Here is a 19,769-nt window from a genome sequence, read left to right on the forward strand (position 1 = left end):
TAAATTTTTTACATTATTTATTCAAATTACATTATCAGACTGTAACTATTAGTAGACTAATTATTAGATGAACTCAAGTTGTTCCCACATTTTTATAAATTCCCCAGAATGTAATCACTCTTAAATGATGCTGGCATCCAGATACACCTGAAAAGATTAAATGATTCTTTAATCACTTTCCATTTTGCAGTTAGAGGTTTACAAAAAAAGTGTTTTGTCGTATAAAAGTTTAACTGTAGTGCTTAATTTCATGCACTACCCCAGGAGCCTTTTATATTCTGCTGGCTAGTCAGCGTATGACTCAACAAGTTTCCAGTTAGTCTGGATGAGGGGCCCTTCCAAAAGGCTTCCAAAAGCATTTCTCTTTAGTCTGTCCAAGAGTCAACGGGGCTCACAAAGGGAACCAAGTCTATGTCAAAACAATACACCGCTTGACCAGTTCAAGAGAAAAAAGAATGGTAACATGAAAATCTGATTCAACAGGTCCAGTGTAGTTGTCATGGTAGCATAGAAGTTATGTAAATACGCTTATGCAACATTATTCCAGCAACGTGCACAGAAACTGCTGCATGTGCTCTTAAAGTTACATGGGATTGAAAGCGAATTAATTACTGTTACATAAACTTGCATTCCAATTACAGAAAATGTCCTCTTTTTTAAAAATGAATAACTTAAGCCTAAGAAAACTATCCTTTAAATAATGACTAATGATTTACCAAAACTGACAATTTTATAGATGAAGATCAATATTCATGTTTTGTAAATTATCTAAAAATTAATATCTAAAGATAAATATTATAAAATTTACTTAACACTCGTTGTAAAATAATTATCTCCATTGAAGAAGGTGAAAGGAAACAAACAACAACAACAACAAAAAAAAAGCTATTTGAATAATGTGGTTTTTATACGTGCAAAGTCATTCTGACTTTCACCTGCGGTGTGTGACTAAAGTCTTCCTTACAAAAAAACTATTGTAATTTAAATTGTGGTAAATAAGCAAATCTGTAGCCTTAAATAACCACGTTACATTTCAAAATGAAAAAGTATATCAAGTTCATATATTTTATAAAAAATTATATTACATATTTGATTGAAATGTTTATTAAAATAGACTTATAAACTACACAAAATGGATTAAAATAGATTTTTAAACTGAATCTCTTCATTTCACTAAGACAGCTTAAAGTATCTGACAAACAGAAGCAGGTGGGGCCCAGTTTAAAAAACTGTGTGCCACCGTCCTCTGCTCATACTTATGAAAGCAGAACTGTCAACAAAGTTCCCACTGACATCTGATTGTCAATGATAAACCCTCACTTTGAATGTATTTCATAACTACTGGTAAATGCTTTTGCAAAGATCTACAGCATTTAAAATACAGTGCTGACATGTATTTACTTGAACTGTTACGTACAATACTCACTGACAGTGATAGATTTTACTTCTTGTTTCTTGATAAAACACATGACAGTCAAGGATTAATTCCTGTGTGCCATTCCTGATAGAAAACAAATAATAAGACGATTTAAGACATGCTTGATATGCCCACTGACTGAAAAGAAAGAAAAAGACAAAAACAAAAAATGGGTTGAGGATTTTTTTAAAGGGAAAGTTCAACCAAAAATGAAAATTCTCTCATCATCATTTACTCACCCTCATTCCATCCCAGGTGTGTATGACTTTCTTTGTTCTGCAGAACACAAACACAGATTTTTAGAAAAAAATCTGATCTCTGTAGGTTCATATACAATGCAAGTGAATGGTGTTCAGACCTTTTGTAGCTTCAAAAATCACATAAAGGACTCTAAATCTCCACTTTCACATGTAAAAATGAAAGTGGAGATTTAGAGTAAAAGAAAAAGACATAAGTTTTTATCTGTTTCTCACCCACACCTATCATATCACTTCTGAAGACACAGATTTAAACACTGGAGTCTTATGGATTACTTCTGTTTCCTTTATGTGATTTTTGGAGCTACAAAGGTCTGATCACTATTCACTTGCATTGTATGGACCTACAGAGCTGAGATATTCTTCTAAAAATCTTCATTTGTGTTCTGCTGAAGAAAAAAAATCATCTGGGACGGCACGAGGGTGAGTAACTTATGAGAGAATTTGGGTGAACTAGCCCTTTAAGTTTATTAAATTAATTTCTTGAATTGAGAATTGACCTGCAGTTTAACAACTAAAAATCAAGACAACTGAGAAACATTCTTTATTGTCATTTTTATTAACACATATTTGACAAATCTTTTAAAATCAGTGTCAAGATATCATAATTGGCCCAAACTCCCTTCTCAGTCCAAAATGAGAACTAGAGTAATGTAAAACAAAGGTCAAGTAATGAATAATACTTTCGTGTGCACATTTCCAAACTGGTGACATTTAGTCATTCAAAAAAAAAAAAAAAAAAAAAAAAAAAAAAACTTATATCAAAAGAAATTCCTAGACACTAAATGTTTGAAATGAACAGTTAATCAAATTTCACTGTTCCATCTCAGATGCAAGCAGGAGAGTAGCCCTTAATCGTGCTTATGTACATACTACAGTTTCTAATCTGGAACCGAGAGCATATTTATCAACAATTCTGTGCAACACTTGATATAACACCAAGATATAATGTGCGATTTTTGCAAAAATGTCCAAAAGACTGATGAATATCAATGATGAGGACTAATAACAAATGCACAAAAAGCCAAAGTAAAAGCATAATCTCAGTAGTCGTCCAACACCATAATGATCCAAGGTTACAATGTTCCTGATGACAAACACATTTTATATATTTCTTCACATAGTGATATTATTCTGGTCAGTAGTCTATATGTTGTATTAGTCTGTATTTTAAAACTGTTTTTTTGTTCAATGTGCAGTAATGACTGTTCAGCTGTTGTTTAAAAAAAGTGCCTATAAATATCTTATGGAGTTAATGTACAATACAATTATTAAAACACAGATATATTTGTTTGTAAACCTTGGTTATCTACATGTTTTATGACTTCAATGAAAACTTTCACACACTGGACTTTGATACAGCTGACCTCATTATCTAGAAAAGACATCCGGATGTTAACCTCTTCCTCCATGGCCAAGGGGTGGATTATTTGAGAAAAGGAAAAGTCTGGAACTGATATAGGTAATGGAAAATTCCATCTAAGAAGGCCTGACCATGAGTTGGACTATCGAATAGCTGTGTAATTGACACAAGGTTTTAAACCTGTCATTACTTGGCATTTTGGGGTTATGTCAAAAGTTTGCCATTTTTACCTATTGAAGTAAATCTGGCTATTTCTCAATCCCAGACAAATAATAAAACAGAACAGTAAACCCAATTCCAAACAGTGCCAATGTTACAATACATAAATTCTCAGCGCACGTTAATTCCTCATTTTGTATATAAGAAAACAAAACAAAGAACGTTGCACAAAAAGCACCAAATTCAAAAATGTACACAACTCCTATTCGTCAGACAGACTGCATTATTAAAAAGAGAAAGAAAATCAAACATTTAGTTTATGAGTCAAAGTGAGAACAATATTTGTGTAAATCTCACAAAAACAGGTCCTCATTTCAGCCCAAAATTAAATGAAAAATATAAGAATTTTACTTTATACCTATTTTAGTACCATTAACAGTTTCTACATTGTAACATTAAACTGTCATTACAATTTCCCCACAAAATTCTTATTAACATAATGCTTCTGGTTGGTTTACTTTTAAGGGATTTTGGTAACACTTTATTTTAAGGGTCTACAATAATGCACTAGTTAAGTATGAATAAGACAGTAATTAATAATGAACAATTAACTGAATGTAGCGTAACTGTATTTTAGACATATTTATAACTTAAATTATGCTAACTAGTATTGGCAAATCTGTTACTAATAAATTACTAAAATCTTCTATTAAAGACATCTTGAACCTCTTTTCTAAAGTACAATTTTACCTTTTAAACATATTCATTTTTTTGGTTGTTCATTTATTAGGTGGTATTTCAGTTTATATTTAAACAGTAATTATGATTATGATTATTAATTAATTATTATTGGTTTTACTAATAAATTGCTACAATTTTGTATTAGACAACTTGACCCCCTGTACTAAAGTGACATTTTAATCTACTCAAATTACTGGATTGTTTAACACTTATTAGATGGTATTTTCTGTTTATTAAACTAAGAGAATACTTTATTAATATTGGTTTGACTAAACTGTTACTAATGAACTGTGTTAATGAACTACTACTAATGAACTAATTTTATTCAATGAAATTAATCTTAAAATAAAAAGAAATTGAATCATTTGTTACTTTTTTTTTTTTTTTTTTTTTAGGTGTTTACAGCATTTGCAGAGTTTTATTGTAACTGAAATGTGAAAAAACAAAAAACAAAAAAACAAATTAAAAATAAAAATTAAACAATAGAAGATTTTTGTAATTTATAAGTAACTGATTTGAAAGGCCAATACTAAATTGCCTTAATTACTGGCAAACTTAAAATTTGATCACTGAAAAAAAAAAAAAAAAAAAAAAAAGAAATTAACCACATTACTTTCTCAACAAAAATTAGGCATTCAACAAGTTGTTAATTATGGCTAAGATAGCTTTACTTTACATTGTTCACTTTTAATTACGGTCTTATTCATGCTTAACTTGTGCATTATTGTGCACCCTTAAAATAAAGTGTTACCATGATTTTTAAATGATTAGAATGTTATTACTGTAATACATATTTTTTGATTTTGTGGTGAAATATGATCCGGAAATGTTCATGACAGGTTTCGCGAAATTCACCCAGAGAGTTAACTATTAAAATGCTCCTTCCTACATAACCAGCTCTCCATGTCAGGCAGTCCAATAAAACTGCTCAAAGGCTCTGAGAGGTCAGTCTATTGCCATTGCATATTCATATTATGCCCTCTGCTGACCAGCACTACAAACTGCATGTCCAACCAAACAGCATCGACTGTCTGAATTAAGGAGTTCACTGGAACAGAAAATGGATACTTTCAAAGAACAAAGAAGAAACACAATTAGAAGCACAAATAACTGAAAAAACACTTTAGCATAACCTTTCTTCCCACCTCAGTTATTTTAATTCCCTCATTCATGGGAGCAGAGATATAGTAGAGTTCCTTATTCACTCAGAGTGCTTTAGTTAGCGCCCCCCCTTTTCTCCAAGAGGGGGCGTCCACAACCAAACATGAGGTAAAACTCTCAAATGTGCAAAAGAAAAGAGTGGGTTTTGAAGTCAAAACATGGTATTGGAAGCAGATAGAGATGGAAATGAAGAAAGGGTATAAAAAAAGATAATGTAGTGAAAATATAAATATAAATAAAAAGATGAAAAAGTGATGTGGAAGTGTGAGGCAGTCGGTGAGGTCTCGCAGTCCAGTGACTGAAGGTCATTTCAACACCAGCGTGGCCTCAGTGCCGTCTTTCTTCTTCAGGTAGAGGCCGTGAGTCAGGTGATACTCTCGACGCAGGTAGGCATAGAAATAGTCAGACACCAGGAGGATCTGTGGAGGTGCACACACATTAAATAATTGTATCTGTAAACTTTACTGTGAATTTTCATAGCACCCACTAAATATTAGACTAAAGGGATAGTTCACCCAAAAATGAAAATTCTCTCATCATTTACTCACCCTCATGCCATCCCAGATGTGTATGACTTACTTTCTTCTGCAGAACACAAATGAAGATTTTTAAAAGAATATTTGAGCTCTGTAGGTCCATACAATGCAAATGAATGGTGACCAGGACTCAGAAGGTCCAAAAATGACATAAAGCAGGCATAAAAGTAATGTATACGACTCCAGTATTTTAATCCATATCTTCAGAAGCAATATGATAGGTGTGGGTGAGAAACAGATCAATGTTTAAGTCCTTTTTTTTACAATCAATCTGCACCTTTGACCAGCCCCAACCAGTAGGTGGCTGAATGTGAAAGTGAAAATGTAGATTTACATTTAAAAAAGGACTTAAATTACAATATGTTTCTCACCCAAACCTATCATATCACTTCAGAATATGGATTTAACCACTGGAGTCTTATGGATTACTTTTATACTGCTTTTTGGGCCTTCTAAGTTCTGTTCACCATTCACTTGCATTGTGAGGACCAACAGAGCAGAAGTATCATTTTAAAAATCTTTATTTGTGTTCTTCAGAAGATAAAATCTAGACAGGCCCCATTTCCAGCAGCCATCACTCCAACACCTTATCCTTGAGTAATCATGCTAAATTGCTAATTTGGTACTAGAAAAATCACTTGCCATTATATCAAACACAGTTGAAAGCTATTTGGTTCATTAAATGAAGCTTAACATTGTCTTTGTTTTTGTTTTTGAGTTGCCACAGTATGCAATAGACTGACATGTCTTAAGGTCAATATTAGGTCAAAAATGACAAAAAAGAAACAGCTTTCTCTAGAAACTCGTCAGTCAATCATTGTTTTGAGGAATGAAGGAAATACAATGCTTGAAATTGCCAAAAAACTGAAGATTTCGTTCAAAGGTGTACACTACAGTCTTCAAAGACAAAGGACAACTGGCTCTAACAAGGACAGAAAGAGATGTGGAAGGCCAGATGTACAACTAAACAAGAGGATAAGTACAGAAGCCTTGAGAAATAGACATCACATGTCCTCAGCTGACAGCTTCATTGAATTCTACCCGCTCAACACCAGTTTCATGTACAACAGTAAAGAGAAGACTCAGGGGTGCAGGCCTTATGGGAAGAATTGCAAAGAAAAAGCCACTTTTGAAACAGAAAATCAAAAAGAAAAGTTTAGAGTGGGCAAAGAAACACAGACATTGGACAACAGATAATTGGAAAAGAGTGTTATGGATCTTAACCCCATTGAGCTTTTGTGGGATCAGCTAGACTGTAAGGTGCATGAGAAATGCCCGACAAGACAGTCACATCTATGGCAAGTGCTACAGGAAGTGTGGGGTGAAATGTCACCTGAGTATCTGGACAGACTGACTAGTATGTCAAGGATCTGCAAAGCTGTCATTGCTGCACATGGAGGATTTTTTTGATGAGAACTCTTTGAAGTAGTTTAAGAAGTTCTGAACATTGTTTTCAAATTGTAATAGTCATTTTTCACGTTATTTATGTCCTGACTATACATTGTGATCAGCTGAATGCCACTTTGGTGAATAAAAGTACCAATTTCTTTCCATAAGAGCAAAATCTGTACATTATTCCAAACTTTTGGCCACCATATTATATATATATATACACACACACAAACACACACACTACCAGTCCAAAGTTTTGAAACACTCATTCTTTAATATAATTTTTTTTCTTCACATTTTAGAATAATAGTAAAGTCATCAAAACTATGGAATAACATAAATGGAACTATGGGAATTATGTTGTGACTAAACAAAATCCAAAATAAATCAAAACTGTGTTATATTTTAGCATCTTCAAAGTAGTCACCCTTTGCCTAGAATTTACAGAAATGTACTCTTGGCATTTTCTCAACCAACTTCTTGAGGTATCACCCTGGGATGCTTTTTAAACAGTATTGAAGGAGTTCCCATCTATGTTGGGCAGTTATTGGCTGTTTTTCTTTATTATTTGGTCAAAGTCATCAATTTCAAAAACTTTTTTTTAAATTAAATTTTAGTTTTATACTGAAATAAAGTAATATGTTGGCACAATTATATTTTTGTCTACAAAACTAATTTCAAATATTTAAGCATACGCCCTCCGATCAAAAGATTTTTAAGATTATGAGAAACATTTCAGTCAAGAGTTTCAAAATTTTGACAGGTAGTGTGTGTGTGTGTGTGTATATATATACATATATACATATACATATATACATATACTTATACATATACATACACACACACACACCGATCAGCCACAACTTTAAAACCACCTGCCTAATATTGTGTAGGTCCCCCTTGTGCAGCCAAAATAGCACCAACCCGAATCTCAGAATAACATTCTGAGATACTATTCTTCTCACCACAATTGTTCAGAACGGCTATCTGAGTTGCCGTAGACTTTGTCAGTTCGAACCAGTCTGGTCATTCTCTGTTGACCTCTCTCATCAGCAACTCATTTCCGTTCACAGAACTGCCCCTCACTGGATGTTTTTTGTTTTTGGCACCATTCTGAGTAAATTCTACAGACTTGTGTGTGAAAATCCCAGGAGATCAGCAGTTACAGAAATACTCAAAACAGCCTGTCTGGCACCAACAATCATGCCACGGTCCAAATCACTGATATCAATTTTTTTTCCCCCATTCTGATGGTTGGTGTGAATATTAACTGAAGCTCCTGACCCATATCTGCATGATTTTATCCACTGCACTGCTGCCACATGATTGGCTGATTAGATAATCGTAAAGATGATTTTTGGTGCCAGATGGGCTGGTTTGAGTATTTCTGTAACTGCTGATCTCCTGGGATTTTCACGCACAACAGTCTCTAGAATTTACTCTGAATTGTGCCAAAAACAAAAAACATTAACATTAAAAAGATTAATAAATGCTGTAAAATTATTGTTCACAGTTAGTTCATGCCAATTAATGTTGTTAACTTATGTTAACAAATGGAACCTTATTGTAAATTATAACCTATATTATATATACAGTATATTATAATGCCGTCAGCCACCCTGTTGTCTACAGTAGTTATCGCTTTCGAGATTAGCTGTTAAAAAGTACAAATCTTTTAAGGGAGTAGTTTACATTACTAGTAATGGATTTACAATGGAAGTCCATATTACAGGCTAAATGTCAGGTAATCTCAAAACAAGTCCACATTGAAGGACAAAACAGGTCTTCACAATAAAAGAAGGGACACAGTATATTCCCAGATTGTAAAGCAAACTGGAGGTACACATGCCTTAGATAGTGTTCTAACGGCTGTCATGCTGAACTCAATATGGGGCTGTTTAGCTGAAACTAATACAAGTTAATGAATAATGAAAACTTGCTCCGACAAGAATTTTTCCATGTACAATTTGTGAGCTGTAAAACCAATATATTGCCAAGTCTTCCATACATCAAAAGCATGTTTTCTTGTTTCTAATGAGTAAGTTACAATATCTTTGCAGTTAACTTCTATTTTTTTTTAAATGTTTTTTAAACATTTGAGCATGCTCTAACTCCTGTCTCTCTAATCTATCTTTCCTGCAACCTTACACCAGGTTTTGTGCTTTACCTCTACCAGGACAGGAAATGTCTCTATGAATTAGTGAGAGATGTGACTGGAGCTTTTGTTATGGTCTAATGAGCAACTGACTCAAAATAGAACCAGATAAGAACCCTTTATTTTCAGAGTAAACAAGACCATGTGACCATAAAACAAAACCAATATAATTAATCATAATTATAATAACTTTATATATTTATCACACATTATACATTTGCACATATAAAGTGAAATTCTATTTTTTTTTTTCACATATCCCAGCTAAGCTGGGGTCAGAGTGCAGGGTCAGCCATGATATGGCGCCCCTCGAGCAGATAGGGTCAAGGGCCTTGCTCAAGGGCCCAGCAGTGGCATCTTGGCAGTGCTGGGGCTTGAACCCCCAACCTTCTGATCAGTAACCCAGAGCCTTAACCGCTAAGCCACCACTGCCCCCAAATCGCTCGTTCGATATTGTGCCAGCAGTCTTTTTCAATTATGATTAAATATATTTTCAAGATGGCGTGCTTTACCTGTCCAACATTGAAGAGCAAGGTGATGGCATAGAAGAAGTTGGAGTTGGCACTGCCAGCATAGATCCAGAGATGCCACAGAACAGGGAAGAGTGCAGAGCATGCCAACAGCACACACGACACCAGAAAGATGTTCCTTAAGACTGAAATACAAAGAGAGAAAAGGAAAGAAATGTTTCATTGCAAATAGATATCTTTTAAAAGAAAACCATGTGCATGCATACACCAAGAAACACAACCAAACGTATCTAAATAATCCAGGATCATTAACTGATATTGTTATAAAACATGAATAAATCTTAAAAAAAACAAAACAAAAAAAAACAGCATTAGCAGGCCTGAACAGAATCTCTGTCCACAGAAATTCCACAGAAAGTGCTGCAGATTTCTGCACATTTTAAGAAAAGGCCTGTCGTTCACAAAGTTCTACACATCCCTTGCTCCGTTAATTTTTTTGTTAAATATTCAGGCTAATTTTATAATGCTTTTGGCTATTGAATTGAGCAGATTTTTCCCCAAAATCAGTGTAGAAAATGTGAAGAAGTCTCCAGAAGTCACTATTCTTTGTAAAGACGCTTTAGAACAATTTTTATTGTAAAAAAGACCAAATAAAAAATTAATGCAACCTTTATGTAACACATTCATAGCATACTAAAATTATAAAAGCCATAATTGAGCTCTTCTTATGGCTTAAAGGAATAGTTCACCCAAAAATTACTTTCGTTCATCAGCTGAACTCAAAAAAAGGTTTTTAGAAGAATATCTCAGCTCTGTATGTAAATTTGAATGTTTATAGACTGGCCCCACTCACTTCCATTGAAAGTCCTTTACTGTAACTGCAATGTTTGCTTCTTTCTTTCTTTTTTGTGTAGCACTTCACAATGCTGTTTCAAAACAAAACAAAGCAAAAAAAAAAAAAAAAAAAAAAAAAAAGGAAAAGAAAAAACACACACAAGAGATACTTACATCTGTAGAGGTGACTCCAGGCAGGCAGAAAAGCCATGTAGAGGGCAACATCTCCCACGGTCGGGTACGACTTAAAGATAGAGATAATGGCAATCTGCATGAAGATGAGGAACACTGGATGCTCCCTGTTTAAATAAATTAAATCATTACAAGGAAGAATTCATTCAAAAAGTAGCAAATGTTTTTTGCACCGTCAATACAAAATGGAGAGAATCTTGCAATGCAAATATGAATCTCTCTTTATCAACTAAATAAAATAAAAAATAAAAAAATGTTTTAAAACTTTGAAAACAATGCTGCTTTCTCAACACTTGGATGCCCATATAATTTCTTTTTATTTATTACTTTTTTTTATTTTATTTGCCTACTACATTAGATTAACATCAGCAGTATCACACAGTATAACATATAATTCTAACCATGTTACAGGATGTTCAAAACCTAAAAAAAAAAAGTCACATTAGTTTTATTCATCTTACGAATAAGTTAAAAGCAGTCAGATATGTATGTTAATGGAGCTCCTTTATATAGTCCCAAAGGGGAGACCATATCTGCCAAAATTTGTCAGATTTTTTTATGTTTATCATAGGTGAGCTTTTCAAGTGGCAACCACATAGTGACCTGTAATGTCCACATTTTAAGAGATGGTGCCTGTGGTGCAGACCAAAGCAACACAATACATTTTTGGCTAAATAGACCAGGATAACAAATAACTGTTTTACATCATGTTTAGTGTCCACACTAAGGCTGTGGTCATATCGAAATGCAGTCCAAGAAGATCTTCTATTATACCATGTATTTTCTCCCAGTATGGCAAAATTCTGTTACAATACCAAAAACAATGAATGAATGTGCCTTTTTCTTTATTGCACTTGAAGCACAAACCTGACGTGTTAATGAATATCTTTTTAATACGCATCGTGTAAGATATATCCTATTAAAGAATTTAAAATTAAGTTAGTGAATCCCTAGGGAAGTACATTTGGGATACACTTTTTCGCATACATATAATTTCTTATGTCCTGCAAATTTATTACATATTAGCAGAGATGGGCCACTTCTATTAAAATGAATGGGAGAAACTGGAATGCCCAACGGTCAACTGATGTAGAAAAGGAAGTCCCGCCTTGCAGGTAAAAGAGCCAATCACCTTTTAGATACAGACATCGCCTGCCAATCAAATCGAGCACACGCATGCGCATTAGCTTGCAAATTTCGCTTGGAAAATTTCATTTTTTCCACGTAATCTGAGGTAAAGCAGCACATTTTATGAAACCAGTGATGTCAGATTTGACTGCAGATTTGAAATATGTTCTTTGATCGCAATCTTGACCAATCGTTTTTGGAGATTTCGGTCTTTCACCATTCAAGTAGATAGGAGCTGCACTTGTATGCCGCTTGTTTACATAGAAAAATAGTTGCTCGGAGGCGTTCCAAAGATGGCTGCTGAGTGAACTGACTTGCTAAAAAGACTTTGATATTAGTTCATAGACCACGTTAGAGAGGAAATCACAGGACTTCCAGTGGCAGATTTTTTTTCTTTCATGAAGCAACAGACTTTTAGAAATTTAGCATTACTCTCAGTTCTCATCCATGAGAGTGTTACTGTAAATGCTTTACGAAAGCTAAAGACAAACTATTGCTCATATATTCAGCTATATGCAAGACCTACTTGAGTTTTATAGAGAGAGGGATGGTGTAAAAGAAGACATTGATCTGAAAGACACAGATGAAGAAGAGACGGAAGTGCTCAAACATCTCAGCGAAGAAATACCAGAAGAGTCCGATGTTAGGAGTGAGATCTGGAACAGAGAGACTGTAGAACACACACACAGAGTAAATTATACAATGCACAACATACAAGTTATCACCTAAAAAAGTGTTAATACAAGTTCGGTCCATGGCACATAACATACCAACCCATTTAACCGGCTTTACCTTCAGGGTTCTCACACCTTTTGACCTATGGATTTCCATGACTTTTCCAGTTGTTTGTGATTACTAAATGAGGATTTTAAAATTAATTTTACAGAGACTGCGCTCACAAAAGATGACTCATTTGGCATTGTCACACAAAAGTAAAAGGTACTTTTGATTTTATTTTCTCCCAAAACAGAAAACGGCAACAAAAACTACCACAGTACTTTCCTTAATGCATTTTGTCACTATACACTGCAAAATTTTCCTGATCCATGAGATAATTGTGTGCAATGTCTAAAGTTTGATTTGGGGGCAATTTGGACAAATTGGACAGATCGTGAAACTAAAGCGCTTCTCTTCATCCGAACGAATGAAAACATTTGTCGACAGATTACAGGAACAGTAAGTGATTCTGTTATTTATGATAAAATAACAAGCCTCCTTCGAGAGTGAGGTATACACCCGACCAAAAGGCAGAGCAAAAGCTTTGCGAGTCCATCTGGGGCACCAGCAGCCCTTCGAATCTGGAGGCTCCGAGCAGTAGCCGGAATCCCGAAGAGCCCCAAACTAGCTCCATTGACGATGAGTGGGAAGAAAGTTCGTCGACTGACACCAAGACAACGACCTGTGATGTCGAGAAGATGGACTGTGTGACAGAAGGTGGGTCAACTATTTCAAAACTTCAACATAATGAACGTGTACACTGGCGGCCAAAAGTTTAGAAAATTGGTACTTTAATTCACCAAAGTGGCATTCAACTGATCACAAAGTATAGTCAGGACATTACTGATGTAAAAACACCACCATCACTATTTGAAAAAAGTCATTTTTGATCAAATCTAGACAGGCGTCATTTCCAGCAGCCATCACTCCAACACCTTATCCTTGAGTAATCATGCTAAATTGCTAATTTGGTACTAGAAAAATCACATGCCATTATATCAAACACAGCTGAAAGCTATTTGGTTCGTTAAATGAAGCTTAACATTGTCTTTGTGTTTGTTTTTCAGTTACCACGGTATGCAATAGACTGGCTTGTCTTAAGGTCAATATTAGGGCAAAAATGGCAAAAAAAGAAACCGCTTTCTCTAGAAATTCAGCAATCAATCATTGTTTTGAGGAATGAATGTTATACAATGCTTGCAACTGCCAAAACCTGAAGATTTCACACAAAAGTGTATACTACAGTCTTCAAAGACAAAGGACAACTGGCTCTAACAAGAACAGAAAGAGATGTGGAAGGCCCAGATGTACAACTAAACAAGAGAATAAATACATCAGAGTCTCTAGTTTGAGAAATAGACACATCACATGTCCTCAGCTGACAGCTTCATTGAATTCTACCCGCTCAACACCAGTTTCATGTACAAAAGTAAAGAGAAGACTCAGGGGTGCAGGCCTTATGGGAAGAACTGCAAAGATAAGCCACTTTTGAAACAGAAAAACAAATAGAAAAGGTTAGAGTGGGCAAAGAAACACAGACATTGGACAACAGATAATTGGAAAAGAGTGTTATGGATCTTAACCCCATTGAGCTTTTGTGGGATCAGCTAGACTGTAAGGTGCGTGAGAAGTGCCCGACAAGATAGCCACATCTATGGCAAGTGCTACAGGAAGTGTGGGGTGAAATGTCACCTGAGTATCTGGACAAACTGACAGCTAGAATAACAAGGATCTGCAAAGCTGTCATTGCTGCACATGGAGGATTTTTTGATGAGAACTCTTTGAAGTAGTTTAAGAAGTTCTGACATTTTTTTTTTTTTTCAAATTGTAATAGTAATTTTTCACGTTATTAATGTCCTGACTATACATTGTGATCAGTTGAATGCCACTTTGGTGAATAAAAGTACCATCTTCTTTCCATAAGAGCAAAATCTGTACATTATTCCAAATTTTTGGCCGCCAGTGTAACAGTTATAACCTGTGAACGGACAGCGAGCTGTAATCAAATGGTTGTTTATACCCACCATGTTTTCAAAACGTCGCAGCCGTTAAAAGGTAATTTCTGGAAAATTACATCACAGAGTTTAACAACATTTTGGTGCTTAAAGACTCAAATTCATTGCATGTGTGAAGCAGGTATGATATATTTACCACAAGTAAAGGCAAAGAAATATTTTAGCTCCAAGTACCTGTTGGAAAAACAGCTAAAACCAGTTTAAGCTGGTTGCCAGCCTGGTTTTTGCTGGTCAGGCTAGTTTTACAGGGGGTTTGAACATTTGAACGTTTTGAACATTGATTTTGTTCAGCAGGGATGGGAAACCTTTGATAGAAAATGATAAAACAAAATATGTACTAATGTCATAAAGTGGTGTATGACTGTTTACTGACATGAATCCATAGACAGAAGGGATGAAATCCCAGGAGCTCAGGAGAAAGAAGGAGAGGCCAGTGATCACCAACAGACTGCCCACATATATAAATGCATACTGCAGAGTGAAGAACCAGAAACTAGTCCTCCTCAGGTTCACTGGGATATACAACCTCTGAAAGAGAGAGAGAATGGGTCATCATGTTTAACTGTGGTTATTTCAGAGCTGTGGTGCAGTGGTAGTGCGCACAATCACAACATAAAGAGTCATGCTGCTCCCAGAGAAGTGTTAGAGTTTGGCTCGTGTTATGTTGTGCACTACTTTCATTACCATGTTTTATCAATTTCATGCCATCGCAGATGTGTATGATTTTCTCTCTTCTGCAGAACACAAATGAAGATTTTTAGAAGAATATTTCAACTCTGTAGGTCCATACAATGCAAGTGAATGGTGACCAAAACTTTGAAGCTCCAAAAAGTGCAGGAAGGCAGCATAAAATAATCAAATTAGGCTCCAGTGGTTTATTCCATGTCTTCTGAAGGGATTTAGGTAATTTTGTGTGACAACAGACCAAAAAAAAAAAAAAAAAAAAAATTATTTTTCACTGTACATCTTGCCATTGCAGTCTCAAGGCATGATCATGATTTATTTCTGCTTGATGCATGCACAGAGCACTAGATGGCACTTGGAAGTATAATTGAGCTGGAAATCATTATCATCAAGGAGACTGCTGATGTCAGCATTTATAGTGAATAAGGAGTTACATTCTGGTCTGTTCTAATCCAAAACTGATTGGATCGCTTCAGAAGACATGGATTAAACCACTGTAGGAGTATGGATTACTTTTATGTTATCAATTGCATTGTGAGGACCTACAGATCTGAGGTATGGATTACTTTTATGCAATCACTTGCATTGTGAGGGCCTACAGAGCTGAGATATTTAAAAAAAAAAATCTAAGTTTGTGTTTAGCAGAAGAAAGAAAGGCATACACATCTGTGATGGCATTAGGGTGAGTAAATGAAAGAATTTTCATTTTTGGAAGAACTATTCCTTTAGTCAATTAGTTGCTAGAGCCTTACATCAGGTGTTTTCTTATGCCGCATTCGAGACAAATTGAGAAGTGGCATTACAAGAGCTCCCCAGTTCCGACCTCAGAGTGTAACAGTCAATCATGTGTCATGGTCAAATGCACACACCATGAGACAGCGCCATGACTTTACAAGAAAACGTGTGTTCTTATGCCAATTATGGCAAAAACATAAACGTCATTAACACAATATACTTGCGTTTACTTTAAAAACAGCTGACGGAAAATAAAAAATAAGGTATCGTTATATATTTCAGTATAATTATATTAAACTTAATGCTGAAAGTTGGATGTCTGACTTCTCCAGTAATTTTATACATTTTCGGGAATAATGTCAGTCTCTTACCTGTAGGAGGAACAGCAGTGCAGGAGCAAACAGTGTCAAAGGATACATAGACTGATATGTGGCTAAGGCCAAAAAGATCCCACTCAACAAGGAACTACCTGAAAACATAAAAGCAACACCAACCACATACAGTAATTCATGGATAATCTGTAGGTATAATGCCATGTTCTAGTGACTAAACTAATACAGTATATAAGCACAGCTAGCTCTTTATTTCTATATAGTTTCTTAGATCAAGGGCTTGTGTTTTTGAGGCTACTGACTCAAATATGTTTATGATATGTATATGATCATTGTCATTCTAAAACAAGAGTGGTCAGCCAATACAGTAGCAAAATACACTAAGATGCTTCATAAACTATTACACTTTCTGTTTTTACTTGGATAATTACATGAAGTTCAAGGCTGCATCACAATTTGCATTCCATACAACCTAAATAGTATGTGAGATTAGGTTTAGTGTGTCTCAAGTCATAGTATGTATGTAGAAAATATTATGCCAAATACGCCCCGGTTTTAGATGGATTTTTGTAGCAGGCATGCTTTTTAGGCTAATATCGCACATCAAGACATTGTAGTATGTCTCAATGCTGGCATATGGTCTCATTACATATTCAGTCAGAAGTGTGTACTTTCCCATTACCAGTAAAGTATGCAACTGATGTGTGTTTGAATTAAGATGAAAAGAATAGTTCACCCAAAAATGAAAATTCTCTCATCATTTACTCACCCTCATGCCATCCCAGATTTGTAAGATTTTCTTTCCTCTGCAGAACACAAGCGAAGATTTAAGGAAGAATATCTCAGCTCTGTACAGTTCTTACAATGTGAGAGAAATGTTGACCAAAGCTCCAAAAAGCACATAAATGCAGCACAAAAGTAATCCATAATACTTCAGTGGTTTAATGCATGTCTTGTGAAGCAATCCAATCGATTTTGGGAAAGAGACCAAAATAAAACTTCTTTTTCACTGTACATCTTGCCATTGCAGTCTCTAGGAACGATTATGATTTCAAGGTCGATTACACTTCCTAGTGCTTGGCACATGCACAGAGTGCTGCTATTGTCAAGATTTATAGAGAATAAGGAGTTACATTTTGGTCTGTTTCTCACCCAAAACCAATTGGATTGCTTCAGAAGACATGGATTAAACCACTTGAGTCGTATGAATTACTTTCATACTGCCTTTATGTGCTTTTTGGAGCTTTAGAGTTTTGGTCACCATTCACTTGCATTGTATGGACCTACAGAGATGAGATATTCTTCTAAAAATCTTTATTTGTGCTCTGCAGAAGAAAGAAAGTCATACACATCTGGGATGGCATGAGGGTGAGTAAATGATGATGTGAGAATTTTCATTTTTGGGTGAACTATCCCTTTAAGCTTGGATTAAGAGGCACTGCAAGAACGCTCACCTTTTAATGTACAGAGAATGAAGAGTGCAATAACTGCATTGTTCAGTCCACAAGTCGACTTTGCCACACAAGACAGAATGGTGAAGGGGTTTAACAGGTAACTGAAAGGAAAAGCAATTAAAATGTCTTATCAAGCTGCAAATAAGAAAAAGCAATACAAATTTGAGTGCAAAGCGAGGCTGATTGTGGAAAAGAGTCAGAACTTACAACATGGCAACTTTGAAAGGGATGTAGAGCATCTCCTTGGGAGAACGTAGAAGCTCCAAACAGTCATGTGGATACCGCTCTGATTCTAAAGCATACTTCTGTTTTCTAAACTACAAAGTAAACAAGCACAATTAAACTAAAGTAACAAATAGGTACTGTGGCAGTAGTAGTACCATAATAGAATGATGGTTTCAGTTGACAATACAATGGTACTGTGTCATATACCATGGTATTGAATGCTTACCATATTCATATACCATGGAATTTACATGGTAATTTATAATAATTTAATTGTATTTATTTATCACACATTATACATTTTGCACATATACAGTGAAATTCTTTTTTCACATATCCCTGCTGAGCTGGGGTCAGAGTGCAGGGTCAGCCATGATACGGCGCCCCTGGAGCAGATAGGGTCAAGGGCCTTGCTCAAGGGCCCAACAGTGGCATCTTGGCAGTGCTGGGGCTTTAACAACCATGGTTATAGCATGACACTTTTTGCAGTTTAACTTTATTTGACCAAAGGAGGAGTGTATTATGATAATTATCTCTAAAATTACAAATGTCTGACAAAGATATTATGAAGCACAATATCAGATTTCTGGAACTTGAATATTAAGAACAAAAACAAGTCAATTTTAAAGCTTACCACATTCTTGTTATAAATCTGGACTGCCAGATACAGAGCCACTGCTGTGATTCCATCTGCAATCTAGTGATATAACAGTATAGGGAATTTTACATGAACACAAACACATTGTAATATTTGAAGTTATGAGCTATGATTAAGACAGACTTTCTTTCTCTTCACCATCTGCTTCTGGGACAAAATCACTTTGTGAGTGACGTCATTTCATCCTCACACACTCATTCAATCATTCTATGCCAAATTCATAGTGAATTAGAATGAAAGGGATAGTTCACCCAAAAATAAAAACTCTCTCATCATTTACTCACCCTAATGCCATCCCCGATGTGTATGACTTTCTTTTTTCAGCAGAACACAAATGAAGATTTTTAGAAAAATATCTCAGCTCTGTAGGTGCATACAATGCAAGTGAATGGTGACCAAAACCTTAAAGCTTCAAAAAGCACATAAAGGCAGCATAAAAGTAATCCATACGACTCCAGTGGTTTAATCCATATATTATAAAGGGATCCAATTGGTTCTGGATTAGAACAGACCAAAATAACTCCTTATTTACTTTAAAAGTTCAAGCTCAATTACACTTCCTAGCGCCATCTAGCGGTCTGCGCATGTGTTAAGCGCTGGGAAGTGTCCTAGAGACTGCAATGGCAAGATATGCAGTGAAATAGGAGTTACATTTTAGTCTGTTCTCACCCAAAACCGATTGGATTGCCTCAGAAGACATGGATTAAACCACTGGAGTCAAATGGATTACTTTTTAGCTGCCTTTATGTGCTTTTTGGAGCTTCAAAGTTTTGGTCACCATTCACTTGCATTGTATAGACCTACAGCACTGAGATATTCTTCTAAAAATCTTCCATTGTGTTCTGCAGAAGAAAGAAAGTCATACACATCTGGGATGGCATGAAAGTTAGTAAATAAGAGAATTTTCATTTTTGGGTGAACTATCCCTTTAATTGTTAGCCTAGTAAGGAAGTTGCTCAAAGAACTGCCACAGAGTGGGCTGCTCTAATGTCTAATGTCTCTAGAATTATGATCCAGTCATTTAAAAATCCAGCAAGGACAAACAATCAAAAAATACTTACAATGAACACAATCTCTGCATAATCGATCGTAAAATGAAAGAGGTATATGATAAGGGGTGTCTGAAAGAGACAAAAAGGATAAA

General features: G+C 35.3%; 1 protein-coding gene across 1 annotated transcript in view; it reads right to left on the bottom strand.

The window, feature by feature from the left end:
* Nucleotides 1-2,224: 2,224 nt before the first annotated feature.
* LOC127448901 (phosphatidylinositol glycan anchor biosynthesis class U protein-like) overlaps nt 2,225-19,769 on the bottom strand; it is an 18,721-nt gene continuing 1,176 nt past the window's right edge. The window contains exons 3-12 of the mRNA XM_051711837.1: nt 19,687-19,746; nt 18,602-18,664; nt 17,950-18,059; nt 17,743-17,843; nt 16,328-16,425; nt 14,911-15,065; nt 12,332-12,475; nt 10,660-10,784; nt 9,694-9,836; nt 2,225-5,517 (exon numbers count right to left, since the gene is read on the bottom strand). Coding sequence (XP_051567797.1) covers nt 5,404-5,517; nt 9,694-9,836; nt 10,660-10,784; nt 12,332-12,475; nt 14,911-15,065; nt 16,328-16,425; nt 17,743-17,843; nt 17,950-18,059; nt 18,602-18,664; nt 19,687-19,746 — 1,113 coding nt within the window. The 3' untranslated portion in view covers nt 2,225-5,403. The remainder of the gene's footprint in view (nt 5,518-9,693; nt 9,837-10,659; nt 10,785-12,331; nt 12,476-14,910; nt 15,066-16,327; nt 16,426-17,742; nt 17,844-17,949; nt 18,060-18,601; nt 18,665-19,686; nt 19,747-19,769) is intronic.

The sequence above is a fragment of the Myxocyprinus asiaticus genome, chromosome 12 (genome assembly GCF_019703515.2).
Source record: "Myxocyprinus asiaticus isolate MX2 ecotype Aquarium Trade chromosome 12, UBuf_Myxa_2, whole genome shotgun sequence".
Taxonomy (NCBI): Eukaryota; Metazoa; Chordata; class Actinopteri; order Cypriniformes; family Catostomidae; genus Myxocyprinus; species Myxocyprinus asiaticus.